The following is a 27,475-nucleotide window of genomic DNA, read 5'->3' on the forward strand; positions in this document are numbered from 1 at the left end:
ATGGCGGACACGGACCTCTTTATGGAGTGTGAGGAGGAGGAGCTGGAACCATGGCAGAAAATCAGTGATGTGATTGAAGATTCGGTTGTCGAGGATTATAATTCGGTTGATAAAACTGCTACGGGTAATTAACTGGTTTAGTCTAGAATTATTCCCATTATCGGTGTTAAAATTTGAAGGGAAATGGCAGTGATTGATCACATCCTATCCAGTAAGTAGTCTTATTTGATAGTTAAAAAAACTGTTAATGAGTAATAAATTTCAGTTTCCCTAGTTGTGCACAGAGTTTCTGAGAGCTGGGTAGAGCTGACATGATGGTGGTGCTGCATGAGCCCAGGTGTCCTCTGAGTAAGTAGCTTAGGAGGCAGGAAACAGCCTTCTCTGTGCAAGAGAAGTAGTATTTTTGTGGGTGTTGGAAAGGGTGGCCTGTTTGAAAAATGAGGAGACTTTGGCTAAGTTATTCATGTTCCACAGCCAAAGTAGTAGTTTCTTAAAAGTAGAGAAGATGATGCTTTTTCTTTTACAAAGTGCTTTAGTATGTACCAGCATGCAGTGGTGACTAACTTTTGATCCTTCTGGCAGATTTGAAATGAGTGAAGAAGTCAGATATTCGATTGGTGAATTGTATTTCCTGTGACTTGGCTTACGTAGTCAAATTAGTACGATTGAAACTAGTTCATTATTACTTATTTAACCCATGATTTGATAGATTTGGTTTCAGGTTTGAGGTTTTTTTTGTTTTGTGGGTTCTTTTGCCTGTTTTCTGCAGATGGAAAGATGCATAACTTTGATGTTCAGAGTTTGTATTTATTGTGCAGGTCAGAGTATGTTGTTATCTGCTAGTTATCTCAAACGATGAGAAATTTGGACTCATAAAAAGCTGTAGTTGCCAGATGGGATGCTTCATGTTTTTCAAATGTTATATAATCATTCAGTTTGTAGTGGCACACTGAGTAAAGATACAAGGATGGTACTTTCTGACTGTTGATTTCTGTCGGTATCAACACAGTCAGTTGGGCTGTTGTAGATATACCTATCTTGCACAAATTAAACCTTGATGATGAGCATTTCACACCTTGGGAGTAAATGAAACGTGACTCTAATAAAACTTTTATTCACTGTCCCTCTGGTTCTCGCCAAACACTTGAATCTGGTGTCTGGAAAAAAGAATTCTTACCCCAGTTATGCGTGTGGGTGAAGTAGACCGGCTCATTTAAGTTAGGCTTTTGTTCAGCCATTTCAATTACTTTTTATTGGTCAAGATCAAGCAAAGCATCGGCTTAATATCTGGAATAGAAATGGGCCTACATCTTGTTGTAGGCCAGGGATGAGTAACGATGGTGGTTCAACATGTCTCGCATTTCTGACTGCTGCGATCCGAAACGCTGATCCTAGCGTGAAGTGCGGTGGAAGCATTGTTGGTAGTTGGTGCTGCTAACTCCTTGGCAGTAGCTGTTCCACGCAACTTGTGGTTCACACAGGGTGTTTGTGGAAGTACTCAACACTCGGGGCTTTGGAAGGCTGGGTGATAATTGGAGGCGAGTAGGATGAGGCTGTGTCTGCTTAGGGAAAGGTACGCTTCTACTGCCAGCTGCTGTCACCTGCTTCCTCTTGGCCTTCCTACCAGCCAGGATTTAGAAGGAGCTTACTTTGAATCATATTTAGAGATGTCAAGGTAGGAGGCTGTTCGAAAGGAGAAAGCGATTCAGTCATAGGCAGGTTGGAATGGACGTAAAACTAACAGTGGTCTTGCGGAAGTTTAATTTCTCTTGCTTGTGCTAAAATAGCCGGATGTGAGTACAGTAGAGCCAAGCAGCGTGTTAGTATGGTGTCTGCAGACAAATTGTACTTTCTCTATTTTTTTCTAAATACAGTTATGCAATTCCTTTCTAGCAGTTTCAGTGAGTCTGCAGCCTGTTTCTGCCCCTCTGCCAGCTGTTGCCCATGCATCCATAGGTGCTAATCTCTCTGCAGCCACGTCAGTCAGTAGCAGTGGGGCTCAGAATAGTGACAGTGCTAAGACAACGCTAGTGACAATATTTGTGAACAACAATGGTAAGCAGAAACGCCTTCAGTATGTAGAGCTGTTTGGGGTGCAGAGGGAAAATGTGAGGCTCGCTTGCAGTCACGCTGTCACGTGCTGCGAGCATGTGAGGTTTCACAGGCTGAACGGGGAGGTGTTAGGGCAGCATTTGGATGGGAGTTGTGCTAAAACTTGCAGGGACTACAGAGAGGAGCAGCTGGTTTTCTTCGACTGGAGAGTGAATCCAGTGTCCTTACACATTAGTGGAAATTGCCATTGGTAGTAATACCCTCCAGGTAAGATACATAGTGAAGGTCCTGACTACTCAGGGTCACTCTGGTGCACCACAATGCGTTTTGCAAGAGTAAAACTTGTGTTAAACTGGTGTGTTGGCCAAACTCCAAGGCGAATAATTCTGGTTGGTTGTTTTGTTTTGTTGTTTTTTTTTTAATGAAGGGTTGTTGTGCTCCATTCCAGAGATAGCTTAAGCAATCTGTCTGCATAATTTAACATACTGAAATAAAAAAGTGGGTTCAGGATTCTTTGGGATTAAGCAGCTGTAAAAATACATTTTTCAAACTCACCTAAAAGTCATTTCATCGTTTTTAGTAGAATTTGATCAGACACACAAATAATGAGGAAGGTTCTATACATTATTTGAAACGTATCTTTTTGAGTGTCTTAAAAGTATCTTGAACTCCAAATGTATCAGTTATCACTACATAATACACCTGTGGTGAATATTTCATAGCTTTACTAATAAAAGTAATCTGAAACAGATGTTCTAAATCAATTATGAGAAATTAATAAAGGCTTGGTGATATCACTGTGCTATAATTAGATTAACAGTTAAAAAAACAATGGAGTGCTGCTACTAAAAAATAACCTGCTAATAGCAATATATTTATCAGTCAAATATTTGTATACTCTTCTGACAAGTTCAAGTACACCCCCATAGGATCTGCTATCCAAATGATTCCCGGGTCCCATTAAAACTGGTGGATTTGTACAGGAATCTAATTTGGAGAGGCCTTTGTCACATCTTAAATTTGAAAGGATTGCGCATCACAACAGTCTGGGAAACTTTCTTCTTTGTTCCTTTTATTTATTGCTTATTTGTTTGTCTCAAAAGAAAGAGCCGTGGTAAGCTTTGGAAACTAATCCAACATAGGATGGGAAAATGTAATGAAAAAGGTTGGAAAAGAAAACAAATCGTAATGGTTTTGTCTTCCTTTCTCAGTCCCTTGCTGCATAGTGTGGTTATGCCAGGCGTTCTCTCTGGGCTGCAAGAGCGTTAGAGGTTTAAGAGGATCGCTGCGCACTGCTGCTGTAGGCTAGCTAGAAATAGAGATTTTTTTTTATTATTATTTTTATTTTTTAGTATGTGTGGTACAGTTCAGAGGTGCAGAGAACGGTTTTCCTAATGGCTTAGTTCCTTGCAGGCTTTGGAGAAACCTTTCCCTGGAAAGCTGGTATCATGTTTCTAGACATTAATCACTCTGGTCTGCACTAGAGGAATGAAATCATAGGCATAGCTATCTGTGATCGTCGTCTTTTATATGCTTACTCTTTTATTCTGGTTTGCGAACAGAATTAGTGGTAGCTGTTGGGGAACTAAGACCTTCAGATTTTACTCCATAGGTGAAAAACTGAAGTCAGGTAGGGATGTTACTGAGTGTGACTCCATCTATCACTTTCCGTAGTCCTTTTTCTTTTGTTTATCTCTTGTAGAATGTCATCTAATGGTAGATTATAGCTGTGGAAGTGCCTTGAGCAGTGAGTGCGGTTTGCTGGGCTGCCTGCTCACTCAGGAATTGTCCTGCCAAATGTGCCGTGGGCACCTTGTACCACTGCGGGAACCACGCTGGCTTTGCCCTCTTCTCATGCTCCGGTGTCGTGTGTTGGGATCTCTTTCTGCCCCACAGTGCGAGTCTGCATGTGAAGGAGGGTTTGTAGAATTCCTTAAGTAATGTCTTTTCAGCAGTCCAAGAGCAGTTTTCTGATCAAATCTGAATCTGAGGTGTGTGTCGGTCTGCTTTGGAAGACAGGAAGGAGGGAAATGACCTTTACAGCCGCAAGACACAGTTACTTTCCAAAACAGCAGAATTTATGACTTGGCAGCTTGGTCAGCTCTGTTAGCATTGTCAAAGCAAAGTCTTCAACATCAAAGTATTCAGCTTCACAGTCAGCGCTGTACATTTCAGGGTAAGCTTGATGTGGGTTATAGTTGTATTTTTTTCTGATCTGCTGGAATGGAAACAAACTCTCTGTGAGTGTGGGGAACATGCTGCTGGTAGTGCGGCGTGTTCCTGGTCACCGTCAGGTGGCCTTTCTCCTTCACTGAGTGATAGACTTCTAAATGCTTTGGCGTGGATGCTGTTAGGTGAAAAAATACGGAAACGTGCTTGGTTTTGCATATCTCTGGGGCACTTCAGGTTTTTATGGCAGAATGAATTCTCCTCGTGATCACGTTGATGCAGCAGAGGATAGCTCGGCCCATTAACTTCAGGACCAAGACAAACAAAACTTTTCAGCCTTCAGCATGGCCTTTTCTTTCCCGAGTATTGCATTTGTTGAGTCACTACTAGCTTGTATGACATGACTTCGACTTGCAGGGGAATCCTTTTTGGCTTGATGCCAGTGAGGATTTTGAGTGGCAAAGTGCCACGGGGACATCTGTCACCTCTTGAGTCCCTGCCGCCTCTGCTGGCCCAGTAACTGAGGGTCACATCCCAGTTTAAGTTGTGACTATGCGGAATGCTCACGAAATGAGCCATGTCTGGAGTCATCCCAGCTTTCAGCAATCTGTTTTTTACACTCATGGCTGTCGTCTTGCATTTTGGTTTACATTAATTAAAAAGACTTACCAGCTAGGGCTGAAAAAGACCCATTAAATCTATCTATTCTTCCAGTGTAAGGTTTTGTTGGATTTTGTTTTGGTTCTTTTTTCCCTCTAGGATGCAATTCACTTACGAGCCAGCCTGGAGACCTAAAATTCATCCTTTTCTTAAAAAACAGTATCCATGTTGGTTATATCTAACTTTCAAGGTCATACGCTAACAAATGTGTGCTTGAATTTCTTGTGAGGTGTATTGTACTTAACATTGAGGTACACAAAGCACAAGCTCTCCTTTGAGTGAACAGAGCAGAAGTATGGACTGGACTGGATAGAAATGACCCCATGTCCAGAAGTCAAGAAACAGGATTTCCAAACTAAAGATGGAAATGTCTTTTAGCTTATCTTTTTCTATCTTTCTGGTGGATCCAAATTTTTCCCTGCAGATTTAAAATGTCTCATATTACTGGGACACAAAAGGAAAAAATTACTGAAAGCTAAATATATTTGAAGTGACTCTCAGCCTAATTTTTTCTTTCCTTAACTTCCTTTGGTTGCTTTTAGCTATACCTGTGTCCCACTCAAACCAGTTCTTATATTACCTATATGTGCTGTCATGGCTTAACCCCAGCTGGCAACAGCAACTGAGCCCCACACAGCTGCTTGCTCACTTTTCACCCGGTGCGATGGGGAGGAGAGTCAGAAGGGTAAAAGGCAGAACACTCATGGGTTGGGATAAAGACAGTTTAACAGGGAAAGCAAAAGCTGCGCGCGCAAGCGAAGCAAAAGAAGGAATTCATTCACCGCTTCCCATTGGCAGGCAGGCGTTCAGCCATCCCCAGGAAAGCAGCGCCCCATCACGCATAGCCGTGACTTGGGAACACAAACGCCATCATGCCGAACGTCCCCCCTTCCCCTTTCTTCCCCAACTTTATATGCTGAGCATGACGTCGTATGGTGTGGAATATCCCTTTGGAAAGTTGGGGATTTCTGTGCTGGCTGTGCCCCCTCCCAGCTTCCCCTGCACCCGCAGCCTCCTTGCTGGTGGGGTGGGGCGAGAAGCAGCAAAGGCCTTGACTGCATGTAAGCACTGCTCAGCAATAATGAAAACATGCCTGTGCTGTCAACACTGTTTTCAGCACAACTCCAACCCATCGCCACGTACCAGCTACTATGAAGAACATTAACTCTATCCCAGCTGGAACCAGCATCTGCATATAGCTTGCGGGGATAATGTACATCTGTCTGTTTCCGCAGAGTCCCCGTATCCAAAAAAAACCTGTTCCTGTTGGCAAGAAAATGAGGTGGGTGCCATGCAGCACATCAGCCTGGCACCTTGACTCCTTTTTAATAATTCCACCATCAGATAAAAATATAACATATATTTCTATAATTCTTTTCACCACACCAAATAATTGCAAAGTGCTTTTTGTCCTGAAAACATAGAAACTATAGAAGAAAATACTGTGCTTATTTAATGCGCAGCAAGTGTGTGACAGTATATGTTTAAGTCGGGTTAGGATGGGAAGTGAGAAAACGTAGTCTAGTTTAAATTACTGCCCACATCAGTGTGACAGGACGCTTGCAGTGCATGCTTGCTCTACATACTGCCCTGTGATCCCTCTCTCCCTAAACCCTGTGTAACATTTAGTGTAATTTTCCTCTCTTGTTGACAAAAATTACATGTTTGTTTGCATCACGTTCAGCTAGCCTGTCATCTAGGGAGTTGTGTTATGGCAGAAGCTTCTCGGAGCTTTGCTCCCTGTGCTTCCCGCATCTTGAAGGATAGAGAGCAGTGCTCAGCCTGCCCTACTTTCTGGGAATGGGTTCAGCAAGCACAGGAGCCACCTGAAGCTGCTTCTCCTAAGAATGAGGGAAGGCTCCTCAGACACCTACAAGTGTCTGTCCCCAGTGATCCCTTATTTCTCAGGGAGAGCCCTGGTGAGCTGACTCCACTTGATGCTCAAATCACCTGCCGTTAAAGCCATAATGGTGTGTCCCTTCTTTTTGCCCTTCGGCTATCTGTGCCAGCTGCTGAGGGCCATTCATCAGAGAACAAAGTCATCCCAGGTTTATTAGTCTACCCTTCATAAGCCTGAGAGGACCTTTATTGATGCCCAGGTGTAGAATCCAAAGTCTGCATGTATGGTAACCTCTAAACCATGACATGCTGACACCGGTCCTAACCGTTTATTGCAGATTTTGATGTGGATTGTATCAGTGGTAGGAGCCTTGGCACTGGTGGCCTCCTCAGCAATGGCATGGTGTGCTCTACCTCTGAGGTTCCTATATCTGCACTTCGGTTGCTCCCAGTGCAGAGCAGCTTATTGATGGGCTCAGCACTGGCGTTCTTCTGTAGCGAGGTCACGCTGTTGTGAAGTGCAGATCATCTGTATGGGGTTTCTGGAGTATGAAATGAAAGAGGCTTTGTCAGTCCAGCCTCTCCTGTGAACACACAGGGCACATCTGACAAGAGTGGCTTCTCCTTTAGAGGAGAGCATCTCTGCTGTGCTTGGTTGAGAGAGAGGATAAAGAAACTCCTCTTCTACATGTCTAGATTCCTGGTAGCATGCTGGAAGTCAAGGAGGAGTTCAAGAAGTGTAGGAAGAGGCCTAGGATTCACAAGGATCACTGGACTAACTGGGCTGTTCAGGAGGCTTGCTTCATCAGCTGGCATTTAGATCTAAAGCGCCCTCCTCCAAGAAGAAAATTAAGCCATTTCCACCGGGCTACTTGGAAAACCATACACTTCAGAGGCAGGAGGAGAAGAGAGAAGAACGTAATTTGTTCTTTCCTAGCAGCTGATTTCTGCCATGGTCTCCTCATTCTCCTTAGATGAATTAGTGAATCTATGCACATCTGTCTTGGCCAGTGAGTTTAAAGTGATCCAGGACCTGTGGAAACCTTACAAACCTCCTTGGAAACAATCTAAAAGAAGTACTGCACGCTCTTGGACATGCTACTGCAGAAGGCTTGTCATTCTCACTTACAAAAGTCTACCAAAGCCTGAGGGGAAAAAAAAAAACTAGACATACTTCTATGTCCATCCTGTCCACATTGAAAAGAACCTGCAGTTTCTGGTAAGGAATTAGAGTATTTATATACGTTTCTGCTATTGTTTTGGCTAGTAATGATAACATCTCAGGAGAGAGCAACGTGGCAGGGACTTGCCAAGTCCACACTGAGAAAAAAAGAGTCAAGATCGTCGGACTGATTTGACCAGAAGATCTTTGTCAGATGGCTTCTGCTTTAAAATGGACTTAATCCTAAAGTCATCTTTTGTTAAACTAGTACAAGTCTTCCCAAAGAGTGCCAGGAGTTGGAAACCTGACTGTCACATTCCGTTTGAGGTTGCACAGTGGGCTGTGTACTAACCATGAGGTCATCATAGCTTCAATCTTCAGGATTTCTCATGGAAGTTCCAGTGGTGATGTCAGACCTCTCATTTGCAGCCACAGCCTTTCAGTGTTTGGCAAGGTCTTCGCTCCTTGAAAGATTTGGGGATGACTGTGTGCTCCTTGTTAGCCAAGTAAGATCCTCAAGACACTGAGGAGGAGAAGATGATCTGCTGATGCTCTGGATTTCGACCTTTGTCAGGTGCTAGGTGGGATGTAAATGTTTAGAACCTAACAGAGCTATCCGAAGTTTTTTTTATTTTTTTTTGCCCTCAACTGCTCCGTCTCTTTGATAATCAGCTGCTTATTTTTTTCGTGTTGTGAAGGGATTACATCTCTGAATTTTCTTAAAATATTGCAGATCCAGTCTCTTTGTCTCTATTTGTCATTCACTCTTTCCGTCTTTTTCCTACCCTTCTTCAGAGACCTTGCTTTATAAAACAGCAAAGGCTAGAAGCGTGTCCTCTCTTTCACTTGGGACTGGATGCAGCACGCACAGAGTTCAGACAGTAGCGGGTTTGTGCTCATTGCTTTTGAACCTGAAGAAGAAATTGGTCCACGATAGGCTGCCAGCCTTCATGACATCTCAGCATCTCCATCCTCTGCCTTCGTTTAAAGTTACATTTCCTGATTGATGCTTTTTTTTTTTTTCCTTTCTGTGCTCTGGAAGTGGGAACAGGTGTTTCTTTTCCAGCAGTCCCCCTGCTGTCTAAGACACTTGGAAAAGTGAGGCAAGATGCAGTGTGGGCCAGGCAGTTGTGTGGCTTGGATCTGAACCTTCTGATGAGTCTGCCATCATCCTACTGTTTCTGCAGAGCGTAATCTTCATGAAAACATTTGGATCATACACTCTGAGGATTGCCAGCCAGGCAGCATCCAGACTGTCAGTGTAAAGCATCTTCCATCACAAGAAGCTGTTTTGGCTGTGGGTCAGAACGTTTTGGCATGCAGCAGGTCTTTCCCTGGATTTACACAGTTACACAGGAAACATTTGCTATTCGGGTACAGCAACCGTTTCCTCTAACATCAGCAATTTCAGTAACGTTGGACCATTTTGTAGCCCTGAAACAACCTGGATGTTCTGTCAGCCTCGTGTCATACTGTGCTGCAAATCTACGGTGGGAAGATTCCTGTGGGGCTTCCTGTATCATGCCTCCCTTTGCTGGTTTGGAAGCCCTTTGCCCTCAAGACATGGATTATAGTAGTGGTGGGGTTGAGGAACTTATTTTTTTTCCTTTCACTTCCCTGAGACGCATGCAACATCATCCTTCTGGCCTCATGCAGAAGAAGTAGCACATGGCCTGAAAAAAAAAAGACAAAGTGCGGACACAGTGTCTCGAAGGACTCGGGTTCATGTAGGATAAGTAACTCTTCTAACCTGGCTGGCTTTGGCCGTCGCACCAACGTTAATTCCACAGACCTCTCTGTACCACTTGAGTAATGATTTGAAGAAGGCCCCTTAGGGACTTCTCAGGGCCACTGCATGAAATACTTTTTTTTTTTTTTTTTTGGGTGGTGATGGTGGCATTTTCTTGGAGAATTCCTATCTATATGCTTACTGTACAGCCATACGTTCGGCTGACCGAACAGGTAGCTATTCAAAATCTCTTTTCACCTTTCCTGCCCCCAGCTGCACATTATTAAAACCTGGATATGGTATTATTCCTCATGATTATTTCTGTGATGTTCCTTGCTACAGTTTGAGTAGTGCATAAACACAAATACATGAATGAGCTAAATGTTATGAGGAAGAATGGTATAGAGGAAGGAGGAATTGAAGCCCAATTAGGTATCCTGCTCATTTTTGGAGTTGAGTTTAGACTGGCCACTGAAGGGTAAGGACATCACAAGTGTACTGCTGAGCGTCGTGTTTGTCAGTAGCAAAGGTTTGTCCTGTGTTCTCTGTACCAGTACCTTGGTGGTCGTAGACCGTTTCATCCCATCTTTTCGCTGGAATGCTTCTTCACAGCCTCTTCCCTCATCCGTTCTTCTCCTCCTCTTAATTCCTTCCTCGTCTCTCGGGTGCCAGCAAACACTGGCAGTAAATGGGAGAGTCTTCTGATTTTTGTTTTGGTGCGACATTAGCCCCCAAGTTGCCAGAAGCAATTGGGCAACGTTCCTGGCCTTGAATTTCCTCATTCTGTGCAAATATTACAAGTCTGCTCTGGTTGGCAAGTAGGAGCTTGTGGAACTGAGAGCACACATGGGACAAATGGGATCTTGACTGAAGGACAGAGCCGACTGCTAGTAAGTGTCTGCTGGGCTGGTGCGAGCAGAGATGACCAGAAGCTGATTAATGTGGATTTTCCTGGGGTTAGTCAGAGATCGTGGAAGGCCCTTGAACAACTGTGCGGAGGAAAATGTTACAAGAAAAAAAGGCACCAGAAGAAGCCATTTGCTTTTCTTCAATGACTGAATAATTCTACTTGTTGCAGCCTACCACAAAGATCACTGAGGCAGACCTCCAGTGTAGAAAACTTGATCCGTACAGTTAGCAGTTCACAAAGCAATAAGACACCTTTTTCATCTGCAGGTAACGGACAGCATTAGGTAACTCTAGCAGTGGTCATGGGATGTTAGGAGTCAAAACTTAACAAGATGGTGTGCATTTCAGGACAGAACCTCATGGCATAGTTATTAGGCAGCTGTATCTATAAGCAGCAAGTCTGTAGTAGACATATACAGTGAAAATCCGTCGGGGAAACCCCTCTGGGTGCGATGATTGGTAGCACCGGTGTTAGAGCTCCCTGACAAGTACATCAGCACAATTGCAAGGAATCAAGTTACTGCTGCCTAGTGTAAAGTGCAAGTGATAGTCAAACAAGCAAATACTAAAATCCATTAGAATAAAACACCATGACGATGTTTTGAGCTGGGTGGTTTTGCTTCCAAATGAAGCCGGGTAGGAGCACAGGCAGCGGGTCTCAGCTGACATGTGGTATCTTGCTGAGCTGCAGTAACCTGATTGTTTGCAATTACACGAACATGCTCTCATACCGAAGGAGTTGTGTGAAATATTTCATGTACTGCACAGTATCAAAGACATTGAGTTTAGTGGATAAAGTTACTGTCTCTTCCTCATCTTAACTTCATTTTTTTTCAAGCAGGACATTTCATTCTTGAATCAAGAGAATAAGCACTTAGAACCGTTATAAGACGTTCTTATGACACAGACTGCACATCATGACTTCAGTGTGATCCAGATGTTTTCAGTCTTTTCTTGCCTTCTTTTGCTAAAGTTGAATTTTGTCTGCCACTTCCTGAAGGTTCAGTGCCATAGTCCTCTTTCTATCCAAGGATGCTGAAGATAACTTTAGGTTACATCAAAATTCTTGTGACCTCCTGGTCCTGGTTGACTGAAGCCGTTGGCAGACTCCAGTGTCCCCGATGGCCTGTGATTGTCAATGCTGTTCAGAAACTTTCAGTGTAGCTCTACCTCTGGTACGTGTCCTGTGCCAGGGGTCGTAGTGGTTCAGTGTAAGTTTTCCCAGTATCTACCAGCAGGTGAATTTTTACTTAATGATAGTAGAAGAAATACTTTCTTCAGCTGCTGTGGCTGTGTTCAAATGGGATGTAGGAGCCAGAGTAGTCAGTCTCTGAGGTTGCTCAAGGTTAAGGGATTTGAACACGTAGTTCCTAGGCAGCTTGGAAAAATCCTATCCTAAATATGAGTATTAAAACAATATATAGAAGAAACAATATATTGAAGGGCTGGATGTTTTCAAAAGTTTACTTTTAAAGCATGCTCTGGAAAACTCATTCAAATTCTGAAGACTAAAATTGCCAACTGAGTGTGTGTGAGAAGCAGCAGCCTTTTTATCTGATGAATGTGACTTCTATGTTTCTGGTTTTCTTCCAGCTGGCAATCCTCTTGTTCAGCAAAGTGGACAGCCACTAATCCTTACCCAGAACCCGACCTCAGGTCTGGGCACAATGGTAACTCAGCCGGTATTACGACCTGTACAGATCATGCAGAATGCGAATCATGTCACGAACTCTCCAGTGACCAGCCAGCCCATCTTCATAACAACCCAGGTGAGTGCTCTTCCAGCCAGGATGGCTGAGGCAGAAAATCCACTCATCCGTGGAAGACTGTTCTCTGTTAAGTAATAATCAGATGCCTGCTTCAGTTTTTCTGGTTACACTTGAGCTGAGATCTATTGGGTGTTTGGTTTTTAATTTATGTAGATGTAGAAATAGCTTTGTTTGGAAGTAGCTTGTGTTCTTAGTCATTTTGCTGTTGAATCTCACTTGAGAAAATTGGCCACGTTCCACACCTCAGCAGGTCCTATGGAGTCAGCACAGGGCTGATGGGACTTCCCGCTGGCTCTCGCTTGTAGTCTTACTAGCAGAGCCTGACTAACTGCTGTAGGTGGGTCTGTCCACTCTGTGTGAATTTGACCTTGCTGAATACTGAACTACTTCATTTTATTTTCCTGGGAAATGTGCAGGTAATTTTTTTTTTTTTACATGTCCACTGGCTTCTTTGAGCATTTGCTAAGACCTGGGAGGAGATTTCTGTAGGTGCTTAGGGAAGGAGAGATTGAGAGTGGAGGCTGTACGTCAGAATGTTGTGGAGTGTAAGGAAGGTGGCCCTACTGTTGGGTAAGGTGCTGGCCAAGAACATTATGGCCTCATAGTTCAATCGATCTGCAGATGATAGTGCTGTGGGATGGTTTTTGTTTTTATTATTTGTTTATTTGACTTTTAAGGTAGAAAGCTCATGTGGAAAGTGCTTCAGATATGCTCAGTATGTTCATGGTAACAGTACTGTTTGACTGCAGGGATTTCCCGTGAGGAATGTGCGGCCTGTACAAAACACAATGAACCAAGTTGGAATTGTTCTGAATGTACAGCAAGGTCAAACAGTTAGACCCATCACCCTCGTCCCAGGTAAGGACTGAAACAAGCTAAAGCTACTGTTGTGTTCTCTTTTAGAGTACCACGGGTTAAAACAAAACTTGTGTTTGAAATCTGTATTTCACCTGCATATCTAGTAGCATTAGAGGGGGTTTTTCAGTTCTGCAGTAGGTGAGCTTTGTCCATATTTGCGGCTGTAATTCCACAGTCATGTCACAGCAGAGAGCAGGCCCTTTGATAGTAGTAGAAATGGGTGTAGGGGACTTCATCTGGAAGGAACGTCTGCCTCTCAGAGCTCCCTATAATCTAGCCTGTTCAAAAAGCCTCCTCAGTTACCTTAATTCCAAAGTCCCAGCCCATGACCACCCCTTTTCCTTCCTTTTGAAATCTCCCCATGCCATGCTAGTGCTGGGAAGCCGCCTGGAAACCAAGCCTCACCCTGAAGATGATTTTTCTAATGCTAACTTCTGCTACCAGATCCTGTCATGCACCATCGGAAAGACTAAGAACTCCTGTGGCACCGGACACCTGTGTTATAACAAAGCAACCATGCTAGTGATGTCACCTTTCACTCTCCCCAGAACAAATCTCCAAAGCCTCGTATCACAGACTAATTTGCAACTGTAGGATCACCCTTGTCCTGCCATAGGAAGCCTTCCATGAGTTTGCATTGGGCCTAGCGACTAGGACTGTGAGCCCTATGAAAGTTGGTGGGATTTATGCTCGTAAGCTACTTGGGCCTTTTGGAAAATTCTGCCTAAAAAAAGTTGTAAATACAGTCTTCACTCTGTCTGCATCTGTGTTCAGCTTTAGTCTGCTTGGGAAGTGAAATTAAGGTGCTGAACTCTTAAAACTTCCACTGAAATTGCTGGGAATTTCGGGAGCTCAGCAGTGTTGGAAAATAGGTTGCACTCAGTTATTACTGTGCAACGAATGGAATTTCATTACGTGATTTGCCTTGTTTGTTCATTTGTTTTTGAAGCCCCAGGTACCCAGTTTGTTAAACCGACAGTTGGCGTTCCTCAGGTGTTCTCTCAAATGGCCCAGGTGAGACCAGGTACAACCATGCCGGTCCGACCCGCCACCAACACTTTCACTACGGTCATTCCAGCCACGCTTACCATCAGGAGCACTGTACCACAGTCCCAGGCCCAACAGCAAAGTAAGTCCACTCCCAGCACCTCCACAACTCCTACTGCAACGCAGCCAACAACACTTGGACAGTTAACTGTGCAGCAGCCAGGGCAGTCCAGTCAAGCTACTAACCCCAAATTAGGTAAGACTTGCCACGGAAAAGCAAGGGAACTGGAGTGTATAACACTGTCTATAATTTGATCTTCAAACGTACAGCGTAGCAGCTAAAAGACAGAAGTTGAATCAGAACTCTTGGGTTCTATTTTTGCCTCTGTCACTGACTCACACTTCATCTCTCTCTTGCCAACCTGGAAAATGAGGATAATCCTGCCATCATGTCCAGTTTGGTTTGAGAACTAGTTAAACCTTGTTTTGTAGCATGTTCCAAGACCATCAATTAGAAGTCCCCAAAAGTGAAAAATGCTATTTGTTAATCACTTGTATTTTTTGAGAGGTGAAGTTAAATAGACAATGAACACAAGCAGAAACTAACCGTGTTGCTTTTTTTTTTAATGTTGGCTGAATTAATGAGTGAAATGATTGCTCAAGAAACAATTTAAAAAGGGAAAAAAAATTACTACTTCATACAGCAAGTAGTCAGGTTATTTTTAGCTTTAAGTGGCCATGATTGTATACAGCTGCATTTAGAAAAGAAATACAAAGAATTTTTGTGACTGTCAGTATCCTGTTTAGTTCATCGTGGGACTTGGAGTGTGATCTGGAAGGTTAGGGAAATTTACTTTCCCAGTCTTGCCAGCCTTCGCATTACTGGACAGGATAATTGATGGCTTAGTCACCTTTGGTGAAGACTCAAGGTAGAAGAGCAAGAGACAAAGCATACTAGATGGGGGCGGGATTCACACGCTGGATCGGATCTTGCAGATCCCTTATTAGTGTTCCTCGGTTATCCGTCCCTTGGCAGTGAGCATTGCCAGCTTTGTGACCGTGAAGAGACCGGGAGTGACTGGTGAGAACAGCAATGAGGTTGCCAAGCTAGTGAATACCCTGAACACCATTCCTTCGTTAGGGCAGAGCCCTGGCCCGCTGGTGGTTTCCAACAGCAGCCCTGTGCATGGATCCCAGAGATCGAGTGTTTCAGAGTCGTCGTCATCATCGTCATCCTTAAAAGGTACGGTCTGTACCAATTCTGCCGAGAATGCAGAGTTTTATTTTCTGGAGTAACAAAATGCTAACCTGTAACTACTGCGCTTTCATAATAGGGATAAACACTTGAAAAGCTTTGCTATTAATTTCTTTATCTGCACATTTTATATTTTGTTTGTGGATGTTTGCTTGCGTACATTATTTTTCATCCAAAATTATTGGTGTGCATGCTGCTGTCTTGAGTAGTATACGCACACCTGAAATACTGTACACAAGGAGGCAAAAGGATAAAATCTTTGCTTCTCTTCCTCGAAAAAAGCACCTCTCTAAGATGTTTGGGAGTCCAAGAGGTCATTTAAGGTACATTTCATGTCATCTGTAGTCTGAGTTTCTTGCTACAGCTGGAGGTGAATATGAGGCATTTTGCTTGGAAAACCAAAGCAAGCAAATTATTAAAGAAACACAAAAAAATTACTATAGAAAAGGGGAAGATGAGTTGAGCTGATCTTTTTTCCTTCCTTTTTTTTTTATTTATTAAGTCTAATTTTGAGACACTCCTTATTCTAGCTACTGGGGGGTATGTTTTGTCATACAGATTGTCAGAAGTTTGCATACTTTGCCTTTTTCATGCCTCTACCAGTCTAGTTAGTAGTGAAAAGTAGAGCTGTTGAAACTGAAGTATTTCAGGATGCCAAAAAGATTGCCTAGATTGAAGACTAAGTGTAAGGATTCTGTTCTTCCTGTTTTGTTTTGTGTTTTTCCTGTTACAGTCAGTTCCTCTCCTATTCCCACATTTGATTTGCAAGATGGTGGCAGGAAGGTCTGCCCAAGATGTGATGCTCAGTTTCGAGTCACTGAAGCTTTAAGAGGACATATGTGTGTAAGTAACCATTCTAAGATGAGCAATTAGTGGATAATTGCTCGTGATAGTGGAGTGCAAAGTTCTTCTAGAAGAAGAATATACATTCTTCTAGAATAATTCCCTAGACTAGGGACTCCTGTGAAAAGGAAGAACATGGCTAGGAGAAAGTGAGAGGCAAAGGAGAGGCCTTTGGAAGACCTTCCACAGCATCCCTCACTGGAAGTAGGCAGGATCTCAGTTTTATGTCCTGTTGGAGCCAGGAGATACATTTATTTTCTAATCTTTCATATCAGTAAAGAATCAAAACAGAAGATCTGATATTGACTCTGCGTTACTCTTTCCTCAAGAGTTTCCTAAAGTTCCTCTGTCTTTTCTTAGTACTGGTTAGTCTTTGTCTGTTTAATGGCATATATAGTTCTTCCTACATAGAGTTTAATGTGGGGGGGGTTGTGGTTTTGTTGTTTTTCTTTTAGTACTGCTGCCCTGAAATGGTTGAATTCCTCAAGAAAAGAAAATCTCTAGAATCTGAACCAAATATTCAATCTGTAAAGCCTCCATCTCCAGAAAAAACTACAGCTGTTGCTTCACCACCCTCTTCTACTCCTATCCCTGCACTGTCCCCACCTGCTAAAGCTCCAGAGCCAAGTGAAAACGTAGTCGACTCATCACACAGTAAGCTCATTATGTTAGTAGATGATTTCTACTACGGCAGAGATGGTGGCAAAGTGAGCCAGCTGCTGAACTTCCCCAAGGTTCCAACTTCCTTCAGGTGTCCACACTGCACCAAGAGGCTAAAGAACAACATACGGTAAGGGAATAATGCGATGAGCCACAAAAACAGTCTACAGTGTTCTGAATACCTGTAATCTGCAGAAGTAAAACCAAGTCAAGCATCAGCCTCTCGGAGGCCCTGCAGCTTTCCCATTTTGTAGCTTCAGACCAGAAACTGAAGCACAAGAGGAAGAGATTTACCCATTGTCACACAGTTCAGTCAGGGCAACAGTTGTGAGAAGGTTGCCTAGTTAGAGTAATTGTGTTTACATTCTTGAGGCAAGAAGTCTCATTTGCTTGTCACTAGTTGTAGTAGATAACAGGAAATAATTCTTCTTGAAGAACTGGTCTCCTCATCTTTATTCAATGCTTTTTCAACAGAGGGAGGAAATAACAAGCCACTGTGGTGGTCTAGTGTGAAAACTGGACTACTGATTTTTCTTTTAAGTTGAATGTCTTGTGATCATCAGTTGAATGCCAAGTTAGGGTCAGAAGTGCTCAAAAGCAAGTAGCACAGCCTCGGTACTACAAAATCTGTTCTCTACCTTCCTGTAGAGTTAGGGAGCGGGAGGTTGCCAGATAGAAGGAGACTTTGATTGCTTTTGGTGGGAAGAGCGAGAAGGAAACATCTTAATGCTGTTAAAAAAAACTTTTGGCGTAGCATTCATAATGCTTCCAGGGTTCCAGGTGCAAAATGTTTGGATTTCTGTTCACACGCTTTCTCTTCATTTCCATAAGATTTATGAATCACATGAAGCACCACGTTGAACTGGATCAGCAGAATGGAGAGGTAGATGTCCACACCATCTGTCAGCACTGTTACAGGCAGTTCTCCACTCCGTTTCAGCTACAGTGTCACTTAGAGAATGTCCACAGTCCCTATGAGTCAACAAGTACGTTGATTTTGCTGTTTGTTTAGGTTTAAGAGGGTTTCTGCCTTGTGTTAACAGCAAATCTGTTGAGAAAGGCGTGTCTGTTCTGCCTTGCCCTCAGTGTATTTGTTTTGTGGGCCACCAGAAAAATCCATCTAAGTTACATTTCTGCAAACTTATTGTCCAGAGTACTTTAAAGATAGAGTTCAATAATAATGTCGTGGTAGAATTTAATTTTTAGCAGTAGATTGACATCTGATTTAAAAGCACTTGGAGTTTCCTCGTTAGGACATCTTGTTTTACCCACCGTTTTGTTGAGGAGACTTTTTGCTGCCTTTTGGAGACCTCTCAGAATGTATTTTGTTGTCTACCCAATTCAAAGAGCTCAGAGTTAGTTTTTTGGGGTGCGTGTTTGTTTTATTTTAAGGGACAGTTGTTACTAAAGAAGCTTGTAATGGTTTTATGTCCCCCAGCTGTTACCTGCTTTTCCTTTCCTTTGCAGCGAAGTGCAAGATTTGCGAATGGGCATTCGAGAGTGAGCCAATGTTCCTGCAGCACATGAAGGACACTCACAAGCCTGGGGAGATGCCCTATGTTTGTCAGGTATTAAAAGTGGTTTAGGGGCTGGACTTCATAAACGCATACTAGAGAGTAAGAGGAAGTCTGGCACTTCTCAGCAAAGCATGTGGCTCCTAGTGGTTCAAAACAGACTTGGGCCGTGGACCAGTGCTGTGGGGCCCCTTGCATTTTTTTCCAGGTGTGGACTTGAAGAAGTCCAGTGGCTATTAGGGCAGCACAAGTAGCTGAATGTTTGCCACCGGTTCCCAGCACACTGAAGCTGGATCAGCTTGATAAGACGCTTGTTTAGTCCCAGTGGCATTCAGAGCCTAATTTTTTTTCCCTCACAGGGCCTGCAGGCAAATTGCTGTGCCATAAAAAGAAGTTGTCACTCTGAAGCAGATGAGATTATGTTGCTTGTGTGATACCTTTTCTTGACACTCTGTTGCCATGAGATTTGTGCTTGCGTCTATTCTGAACGTGTCATCTCCACCCAGAGGTCCTAACACTGTCCCTCCAAAAAGAAAAAACAGAGAAGAAATTTCTGAAATACATTATGTTAAAACAGATTATGTTCCAAATTCTGCATTTTACATAGACCCTGAAGGAACTGCTCTTTAATGTATTCCAACTGCTTTGCATTGACTGCTTCTCCCTTTTTCTTTTTTTCTTGGATCTAGAGCTTGAATTGTCACTACTTTCTCTCTATACCAGTAGTTCAAATCCGTTTCTCCAAACGACTCTGAATATACACTTGGTTTAGTATCTTACAGTTGGAATAAGCCAGCAGGTTCTTGAGGACCAGGTTCCTAAACTCCACTGATGAGTATCTTTGGGGATCTGGGCATTGCTGTTAAGATCTCCAGGTCGCAGTGGTGGATCTGAGGTAGCTTCCTGTGTTATTTCACTGTTTGCTGTTTCTGCCCGCTCCTGTAGGTCTGTCAGTATCGTTCATCACTCTATTCTGAAGTGGATAGCCATTTCCGAATGATCCACGAAGACACGCGGCACCTGCTCTGTCCTTACTGCCTCAAAGTCTTTAAGAATGGCAATGCTTTCCAACAGCACTTCATGAGGCATCAGGTACTATGTCAGGGCTGTAGGCCCTCTTTTTTTGTGTGTGTGTGTGTTTGTTTTTTTTTTATGGTGGTTCCCTTTCCACAGAGGTTCGGTGGATAGTAAGTATGTGACTAGTTGAGCATTTGCATGGAATAAAAATGTAAAAAAAGAAAACTTGGTTGAAAGAGGGAGCTTAGTAGATGCTGTATTCACTCCATAACAAATGCAATTTGCATGCTGTCATTCTGGGCTTTTCATAGGGATTGTGTTGAAGAGAAGAGGCATTGCCTCTTGGGGAGTAGCACAGATTGTCGTTACTTAGCAGAAAAAAACGCATGTTTTGCTGAACTGTGTTTGCTTCATGTGGTGATTAACCAATAGTAGGCTCCAGTGTTTGTTTGGGGTTTAATTTTTTTTATCTCCAGGTAATAAATAAGTAAATAATACTGCATGCACACAAATTAATAACATTTTCGTAGCTCAGTGTTCTGTTTCCATATATGTTGGCTGCTTTGACAACATATTTTATGTGGGTGTAGCTGAAGTGTACTTTCAGAATATAGAAATGTAGCGCTCTTACACAGTGCCTGAATTTGATTTGCCCCTGAAGTCCTTCTGTGACTCCTGGAAGAGGTAGAGGCAAGGCAATTTTGAAGGACTGTTGCCCCACACGCCGCTTTTCTAGCGTGCCTTACTTTGGCTTAAACAAGCTGGGTAAGACTTGTTCCGTGGCACTTCCAGGCCTGGTGTCTCTGCAGAGCCTGATGATTTTAATTAAGTGCGACAAACAAAAAACTTAAAACCAAAAACAAAGCACCCAAGGTATAGGCCCTAGCAGGGAAAGGAATGTTGTGATGGGAACACTTCAGATGCTAATTAAAAATGGGGCTAGCTTTGGTTTCAAAGAGAGAAAGGGGGTTTTTTTCCCCCTCTCTCTTTTTTTAACAAAAAACCCTGCTGTGTTGTGACCTCTGTTTCTCTAAAATGAAATATTTAATTTGCATTTGCTTTAGAAGAAGAGTGTTTATCACTGCAACAAGTGTAGACTCCAGTTCCTATTTGCCAAGGATAAAATTGAACACAAGCTGCAGCACCACAAAACTTTCCGAAAGCCCAAACAATTAGAAGGATTGAAACCGGGAACCAAGGTAAGAACTCCAAGTTAACAGCAGGCCTCTGTCCTCTGTTTCCTCAGGAAACACCCATAGCATCTGCATTGCTGTGTATTTATGAAGTGCTGCAAAACTGATGTTTGCTCCATCTGCATCACTTGAATCACACTCACTGGGACAGAAAAACACCTTGTATTCTGTCCGTGTTGTCTGTGTTAGTTAATCAGATACTTCATAGAAACAGTAAGCGAGCGAGAGGAGGTGGAAGTGGCACGCCAGAGGTTAAACTCTCCTAACTAAGGTATCTACCAGTGCAGGTATCTGAACTAGCGGTCTGGACGGCCTCCGGAGTCACTAGGGACAAACAGGCGCTTCTGGGGCTCAAGCCGTGCGTCCTCTCTTAGGCTACTGCTGCCCTGGGTGGGACGAATGGTGTCCTAGGAGCACCTCTTCATTCTCTGCTAAGGGTCTGAAAGCCTGCTCCAAACAGAGGAGTCTGAATTCGGATAGATCGCTGCTGCCCTTGTGTTTTAGGAGGTATGGGTGTATCTGTTTTCTGCAGGTTACAATCAGGGCATCTAGAGGACAGCCACGGACAGTGCCAATATCTTCAAATGACATGCCGCAGGGCACTGGACAGGAAACCACTCCGCTGTCATCTTCTACCGATCCCCAGCCCATCTTCCTGTACCCGCCTGTCCAGAGGAACGTCCAGAAGAGAGCGGTCAAAAAAATGTCAGAACGTTTTGCTAAATTTCAAATTAAAAAAAGATTTTTTTAAAGGAAATGTAGCTAGCTTTTTAATGCCACAGTGATGGGTAATTCGATCCTCGGCACTGGACAGCTCTGTCTTACCAGTTGCCAAGGAAACTTTATGCCAGGAGAATCTAGCTTCCCAGCAAACCAGGATTAAGTCATGTTATGAAAGCCCTTAAGGTGAAACTGCGAAATACAGAATTAGCTAGGCGCTTTTATAGAAGCAATGGAATTGCATCAGCATAAGGGCTTTCTGCCCATCCTGTGTCCTGCTGCCTTGTCTTCAGTATTTTTGTTTGGGTTTTGTATTATTTTTTTAAATTTATTATTCACTCTTAAATTGTATACTCCTGATTACAGCAAGTGGGAGATGTTTAGCCTGGCACGGAGGCACCCTAGGAAGCTGGGGTGCGAGGTGAGACTAACTTGACTGCAGGCTTCGGAAGGTTTACATGTCACTAAATTCTTCTCCGTCCTGATGATTGTTACAACTCCACAGATACCTGTTCAGACACTAACGAAAATATCCCTCTTGTCTTCAGGAGTGTCTTGGGGAGGCAGACTTGTCTGGAGTGCAGCTTCGAAATCCCCGACTTCCCAAACCACTTCCCCACCTATGTGCACTGTTCGCTATGTCGCTACAGCACTTGCTGCTCCAGAGCTTACGCCAACCACATGATCAAGTATGTGTGATTCTTTGCACGCTGTCGTAGAAATTCCTCCTGCTGAATGCAGTGGCACCTCTGTGTCTGTCTGCCCTGTAAGAAAGGGGTATCGGGAAATTCCACTTCACTCCAGTGGTTTGCAAGACGCTGGACGTGCATTCTGTGTCAGCACAGACATGACTGGTGGCTTTCAAATGGGACGAGAACACCGAGCGCCAGAGCTGAGGTTCAGTCCAAACGATCAGTGTTGTGGTTAATGGCACGTGTGCTGCATGCTGCTGCAGAAAACTGACATTTTTCAGTGCTCCTGGGATTTCTTGCAAAATTCTCAGATTTAATAATTTTAAAAAGGAAAAAAAAAACCAAACCCAAAACCAATTATGCCAATTATGCCACAAGCCTGTGGTCTGTACAGGGCAGTGGATAGACCGCAGAACAGAACAGAACAGGGTTACTGAAAAATCTGGGCATTTTTAAATGTTACTGTACAGGTCTTTTATTCAGACACAGAGTTTTCATTTCCTTTAATACAAGACTGGCAGACAAAATATTATTAAAACCAGGACTGGGTCTGTCTTTGGAAATGTGCTGTATTTTGCATGGTTTTATAGCTCTTTAAATAGCTGGAATAATTCTGACGTTTATTAAACTCTTTTGTCTTACAGCAACCATGTTCCTCGGAAGAGTCCAAAATACTTGGCTTTGTTTAAAAACTATACTGCCTGGTAATGGAAGACTTGTCATCTTATTTTAATCACCTGGGAATCTAATGTGCATTCACTTTCTGATCTTCCAGTTCTGTTCTTTCATGATCTGCTTCTGAAGAAGCTCTGTTTATTTTTTGCCACACAGGAGAATACGTTGCATTAAGGGCAATATGTTGAGTCTCCCATTGCCTTCCTGTGGGAGCTAATGTTTCAGGGCGGGGACACTGCCTATATGTGCTGGAGGGTGACATTTTTTTTCTGATTGTTAGTGAGGGGTTGTACATATTTTCATATCTGATACTGATACTAAGCTCACTTCTCTTTCTTTTTCTCCTCCCCCCACTCCCCACCCCTCCAGTGGTGTAAAGCTGTCCTGTTCCTCTTGTCTCTTTGTAACATCTGAGGGTGATGCAATGGCCAAACATCTGGTCTTCAATCCATCACATGAGTTTAGTAACATTATTTTCCGAGGTAAGAGTTTGAAAAGGAACAGAAAAGTTGCAAAAAAATTAATGCAGGACATAATATGTCAGTTCATAGACTCCAGGTCAAATACTTCTTTGTTTAGCATTGGGCTGAGCACTTACTGAGTTCGAATAACAAATAAAACGTAGCGTTAGGGACCTTCTGCAACTGCCTGAACGAGTCGTCATTGTTATGGAGATTGGAGAGTTAAGCTGTAAGTGAGGCTGCTCTGCCTGGAGCTCAGCTGTGTCGCTGGTAACGCTGTTCTCATGAGATCTTCCCAGGGAGAGACAATGCCGAGGGCTTCAGTGAGTTCCTCTGTTCCTCTGAGACATCATTGTACCTCCGTGACACCAGGAGGCCTTACGCAGCTGCTGGTGCTGGGATGTGAATAGAGCCTGAAAGTGGCGTTCCAGCCATTTGCCACGAATTACCGCAACTTGCGGAACTTACGGGCGTTGCCCGCAGGGATCTGGCCAAAGCTGAGCTTTCCTAACCAAACTCCTCGTGTTGTTTCACATGGACGTGGGTTTTTGCCCTTTGTCTCTGGGGATGGCTGACGGGTGCGGCTCTGCCCCGTTGAGCAGTCTTCACTTGTTAGTTTGGCTGGGGCGGTACTTGGGTGCGGGAGGAGGTTGGGGTTTGGAGGGATGGATGAGTGTTTGCTGTTCCTGCAGCGCATGGGGATGCTTTGGAGTAGCAGACAACAGAGGGACAGTGCTCCTTCTCTCTGTAATAGGACTTGTTTGTTTGCTGAGCTACAAATGTTTTGTTGTTTTGTTTTTCTTAACAGGGCCTACTTGGATATCGCATTCCAGGTAAACTGTTTGTAAACTCTTACCTGCCATCGCCTGTTTCAGTCTGGGGGGCTGGGTTGGGGGGGGGGTGTTTGTTTTTTGCTCAACAGCGTTATTTTCTGTTTTTTAAGAAGGTCCCTGTGTTCTCTACCTTCAAGGCACATTCAGCCCCAGGACAAAAGCATGAAGAATACATGCCCTACGTATTGCCCAAGTAAAGCTGCTACTGTGAAAACAAAGTCTATGTTATCTGTGAAAGATGACCTGGAGCCTGAGCTGGCACCGGCAGCCTACAACAGGCCTCTGGTCTGCCAGGAAGAAGAGTGCTTAAATATTGATGCTCAAGAAGACGAGCAGCCAACAAAGGAGCCTGAGCCTGCAAGCAAAAAGGAGCAGCTGTCGGTAAAAAAGCTGCGAGTTGTACTGTTTGCCTTGTGCTGCAACACTGAACAGGCTGCCGAGCACTTCCGAAATCCTCAGAGGCGGATCAAGCGCTGGCTACGAAGGTTTCAAGCTTTCCAAGAAGAGAACTTGGCATCCCTGTCAGAGGGCAAGTACCTCAGCTTAGAGGCTGAAGAGAAACTAGCGGAATGGGTCCTCACGCAGAGAGAGCAGCAGCTGCCTGTGAACGAGGAGACTCTCTTCCAGAAAGCCACCAAGATTGGCCGATCCCTCGAAGGTGGCTTCAAGATCTCCTACGAGTGGGCGGTGCGGTTCATGCTACGGCACAACCTCAGCACGCACACTCGAAGGGCAGTGGCTCACCCGCTCCCCAAAGACGTAGAGGACAACGCCAGTTGTTTCATTGAGTTTGTGCAGCGGCAAATCCACACTCAAGACCTGCCTCTCTCCATGATCGCGGCCATCGACGAAATCTCCCTCTTCCTCGACGTGGAGGTGCTGAGCAGTGATGACCGGAAGGAGAACGCTTTGCAGACGGTGGGAACTGGGGAGCCCTGGTGTGACGTTGTCCTCACGATCCTTGCCGACGGGAGCGTTCTCCCAACGCTGGTCTTCTACAGGGGTCATGTACAGCAGCCCGCCAACGTGCCAGAATCGATCATGTTGGAAGCAAAGGAGAACGGATACAGCGATGACGAAGTCATGGAGCTGTGGTCGTCCAGAGTGTGGCAGAAGCACACGGAGTGTCAAAACAGCAAGGGCATGCTCGTGCTGGATTGCCACCGAACGCACCTATCGGAAGAAGTACTTTCCTTGCTGAGCGCTTCCAGCACCCTGCCAGCTGTTGTGCCTGCTGGCTGCAGCTCCAAAATCCAACCTCTAGATGTTTGTATAAAAAGGACTGTGAAAAATTTCTTGCATAAAAAGTGGAAAGAGCAAGCCAAGGAAATGGCGGACTCCACGTGCGACTCGGACATTCTTCTCCAGCTGGTTTTATGCTGGCTGGCAGAGGTCCTGGAAGTCATTAGTGACTCTCCTGAACTTGTGCAGCAGTCCTTCCTGGTGGCCAGCGTGCTGCCCGGTCCGGACGGCACGGCCAACTCTCCCACACGCAACGCCGACATGCAGGAGGAGCTGATTGCCTCGCTGGAGGAGCAGCTGAAGCTGAACGATGAGCAGCAGGAGGCGGCGGCTGAGGTCCAGGATCGGACCCAGGCCGAGGAGTCTGCAGACCCGGAAATCCTCCATCAGCTCTTCGAAGGGGAAAGTGAGACTGAGTCGTTTTATGGCTTTGAGGATGCTGATTTGGATCTGATGGAAATCTGAGCACTGATCTGCGAATCGTGATCCAGAAAGGGTTATTTTTTAAATAAATGTTGGATGAGACCATTACACTTCCCTGTGGATTTGTGGGTTTAGGAAATTCGTAGGCGATCACTCAGATAAATAGCCATTTATGCTGTTCATTTATAAGTTTTGTGCTTTTTTAAAAGAAAAATCACTGTGTTGGTATTTTCTGAAAATATATTGTGGGTGAATATTTTTGCGTTTTCTTTACCTCACTGTATCATAGTTTTCTGTTTTTATTGTGCAGAAATGTTTTGAATTATACATTGTCAATGTGACCATTTCTAAAGAAAGGAAAAAAATATGTAGCTAATGAACCGGTATATAAATCTTTTTGGTTGTCTTAACACAGATTTTTTTTTTTTTTTTCTCTTTAACACTTGACCCAGAGATTTAGGTTTCTGTGGAAAATTTAGATATGAGTTACTGCTTTAATGTGTGAACCTTCTGTAATTGGCCATTAAGATTTGGGTTTGGTTTGCTTTTCATTTTGGTTTTTTGTTCTGTTTTTCTAAAGAAGAGTAATTATTTTGCTTGTGAATTTGGACGCGGGGTAGAAACACAAGCGAACGCATTTTGCCTGTTCAATGCCAGCAACGCTTCTCGGGAGCCGCGACACTTTGAACTGAGGCTGAACCGAGATCCGCAGTCAGGGCGTTAGGGGCGCGGCTGGCCCAAACCTCTTGCTTTCCCCTTGACTTTCTGACATGGTGCGGTGGTTCCTCTCCTCCAAAGAGTTACTGACAGAGGGTACATGGTGGAAAGAGGAAAGTCAAGTCTGTCTTGATCTTCCTGTGCAGTAGGCGGGAGTAAAACTGTACGGACCATTAAACGTTGACCTTTTAACTACCAGTAGTTGATTAAACCTGCTTTAACCAGTGGCATCAGACACTACGTTCCTTAGAATTAGAAATCTGATTTAATGAAACAAACTGTGACGTGCACAAAAAGAAGACGTTTGTTTTTATTTTTCACTGCCAGCTTAAATTTTTCTACAATTTGCATGTTTGAGGGTTTTTTAATTGTATGTATTATGGTATAAACGGAAAGCATTTTGACATACAGAATTCAGAAGCACCTGCACCTTTCTGTTTCCATAGAGGTTTTGTGAACCTTCCCTATTACCTAAGGAAAGCAGGAGGCAGCATGTGCAGACCTGTAAATGGTTCATCTTTAAAATGTACATAAGTGGAACATTTAATAAAACCAGGGAAATGGATTTATAAACATGCGTTTTTATTACGAAGAACTATTTAACTCCTGTGATACCGTAACGCTTAATATAAAGCGCATCATGAATTCCTCCGCACCGTGCAGGAGCGAGCCTGACGCAAGCTGCGTCTCGGAGCCGTGCTTGGGTCGCGGGCTGGGCTCCCTCTCTGTACCCGGAGTCGTTTAGCATGTCCTGAAGAAACCCAGAGATGGGATGGTAATTAAATGTGTTTACATGTCATTAACACTTGAGGCAGCCTTCTGTCCGATTTGCATTTCTGCAACCCCTCCCTGCCTTTAACTATAAGGTGGGTTCGGTGGAACAACCTGCTCCCCCCGGTGAGATTTTTTTTTTTTTAATAAAAGTCTGAAAAATCATTAATAAAATACTCTCCTGAATAAATATTTTTACTGTTGTTTATCTCGGATAGTAGCAAATGGCACTCCTAGGATTATTTACGAATTTGTTTCCTAGAAGGCTAAGAAATGCCCGGTTGTCGCTGTCCTCCTGTAGCCAGCCAGGGTTGTGACGGCGGTG

General features: G+C 43.9%; 1 protein-coding gene across 1 annotated transcript; it reads left to right on the top strand.

Annotated features, from left to right (window-relative positions):
* POGZ (pogo transposable element derived with ZNF domain) lies at nucleotides 1–26,608 on the top strand (the record flags this gene model as incomplete). Its single annotated transcript, XM_082011582.1, has 17 exons — nucleotides 1–124; nucleotides 1,897–2,055; nucleotides 12,114–12,289; nucleotides 13,039–13,147; nucleotides 14,097–14,390; nucleotides 15,171–15,363; nucleotides 16,127–16,232; nucleotides 16,688–17,022; nucleotides 17,724–17,878; nucleotides 18,360–18,460; nucleotides 19,352–19,498; nucleotides 20,488–20,622; nucleotides 21,149–21,321; nucleotides 21,885–22,025; nucleotides 22,673–22,732; nucleotides 23,073–23,185; nucleotides 24,236–26,608. The coding sequence occupies 17 exons, from the start codon at nucleotides 1–3 to the stop codon at nucleotides 25,702–25,704; spliced, it is 3,990 nt and encodes a 1,329-aa protein (XP_081867708.1). The 3' UTR covers nucleotides 25,705–26,608.
* Nucleotides 26,609–27,475: the final 867 nt, after the last annotated feature.

The sequence above is a fragment of the Phaethon aethereus genome (assembly GCF_964289735.1).
Source record: "Phaethon aethereus genome assembly, chromosome: 28".
Classification (NCBI taxonomy): domain Eukaryota; kingdom Metazoa; phylum Chordata; class Aves; order Phaethontiformes; family Phaethontidae; genus Phaethon; species Phaethon aethereus.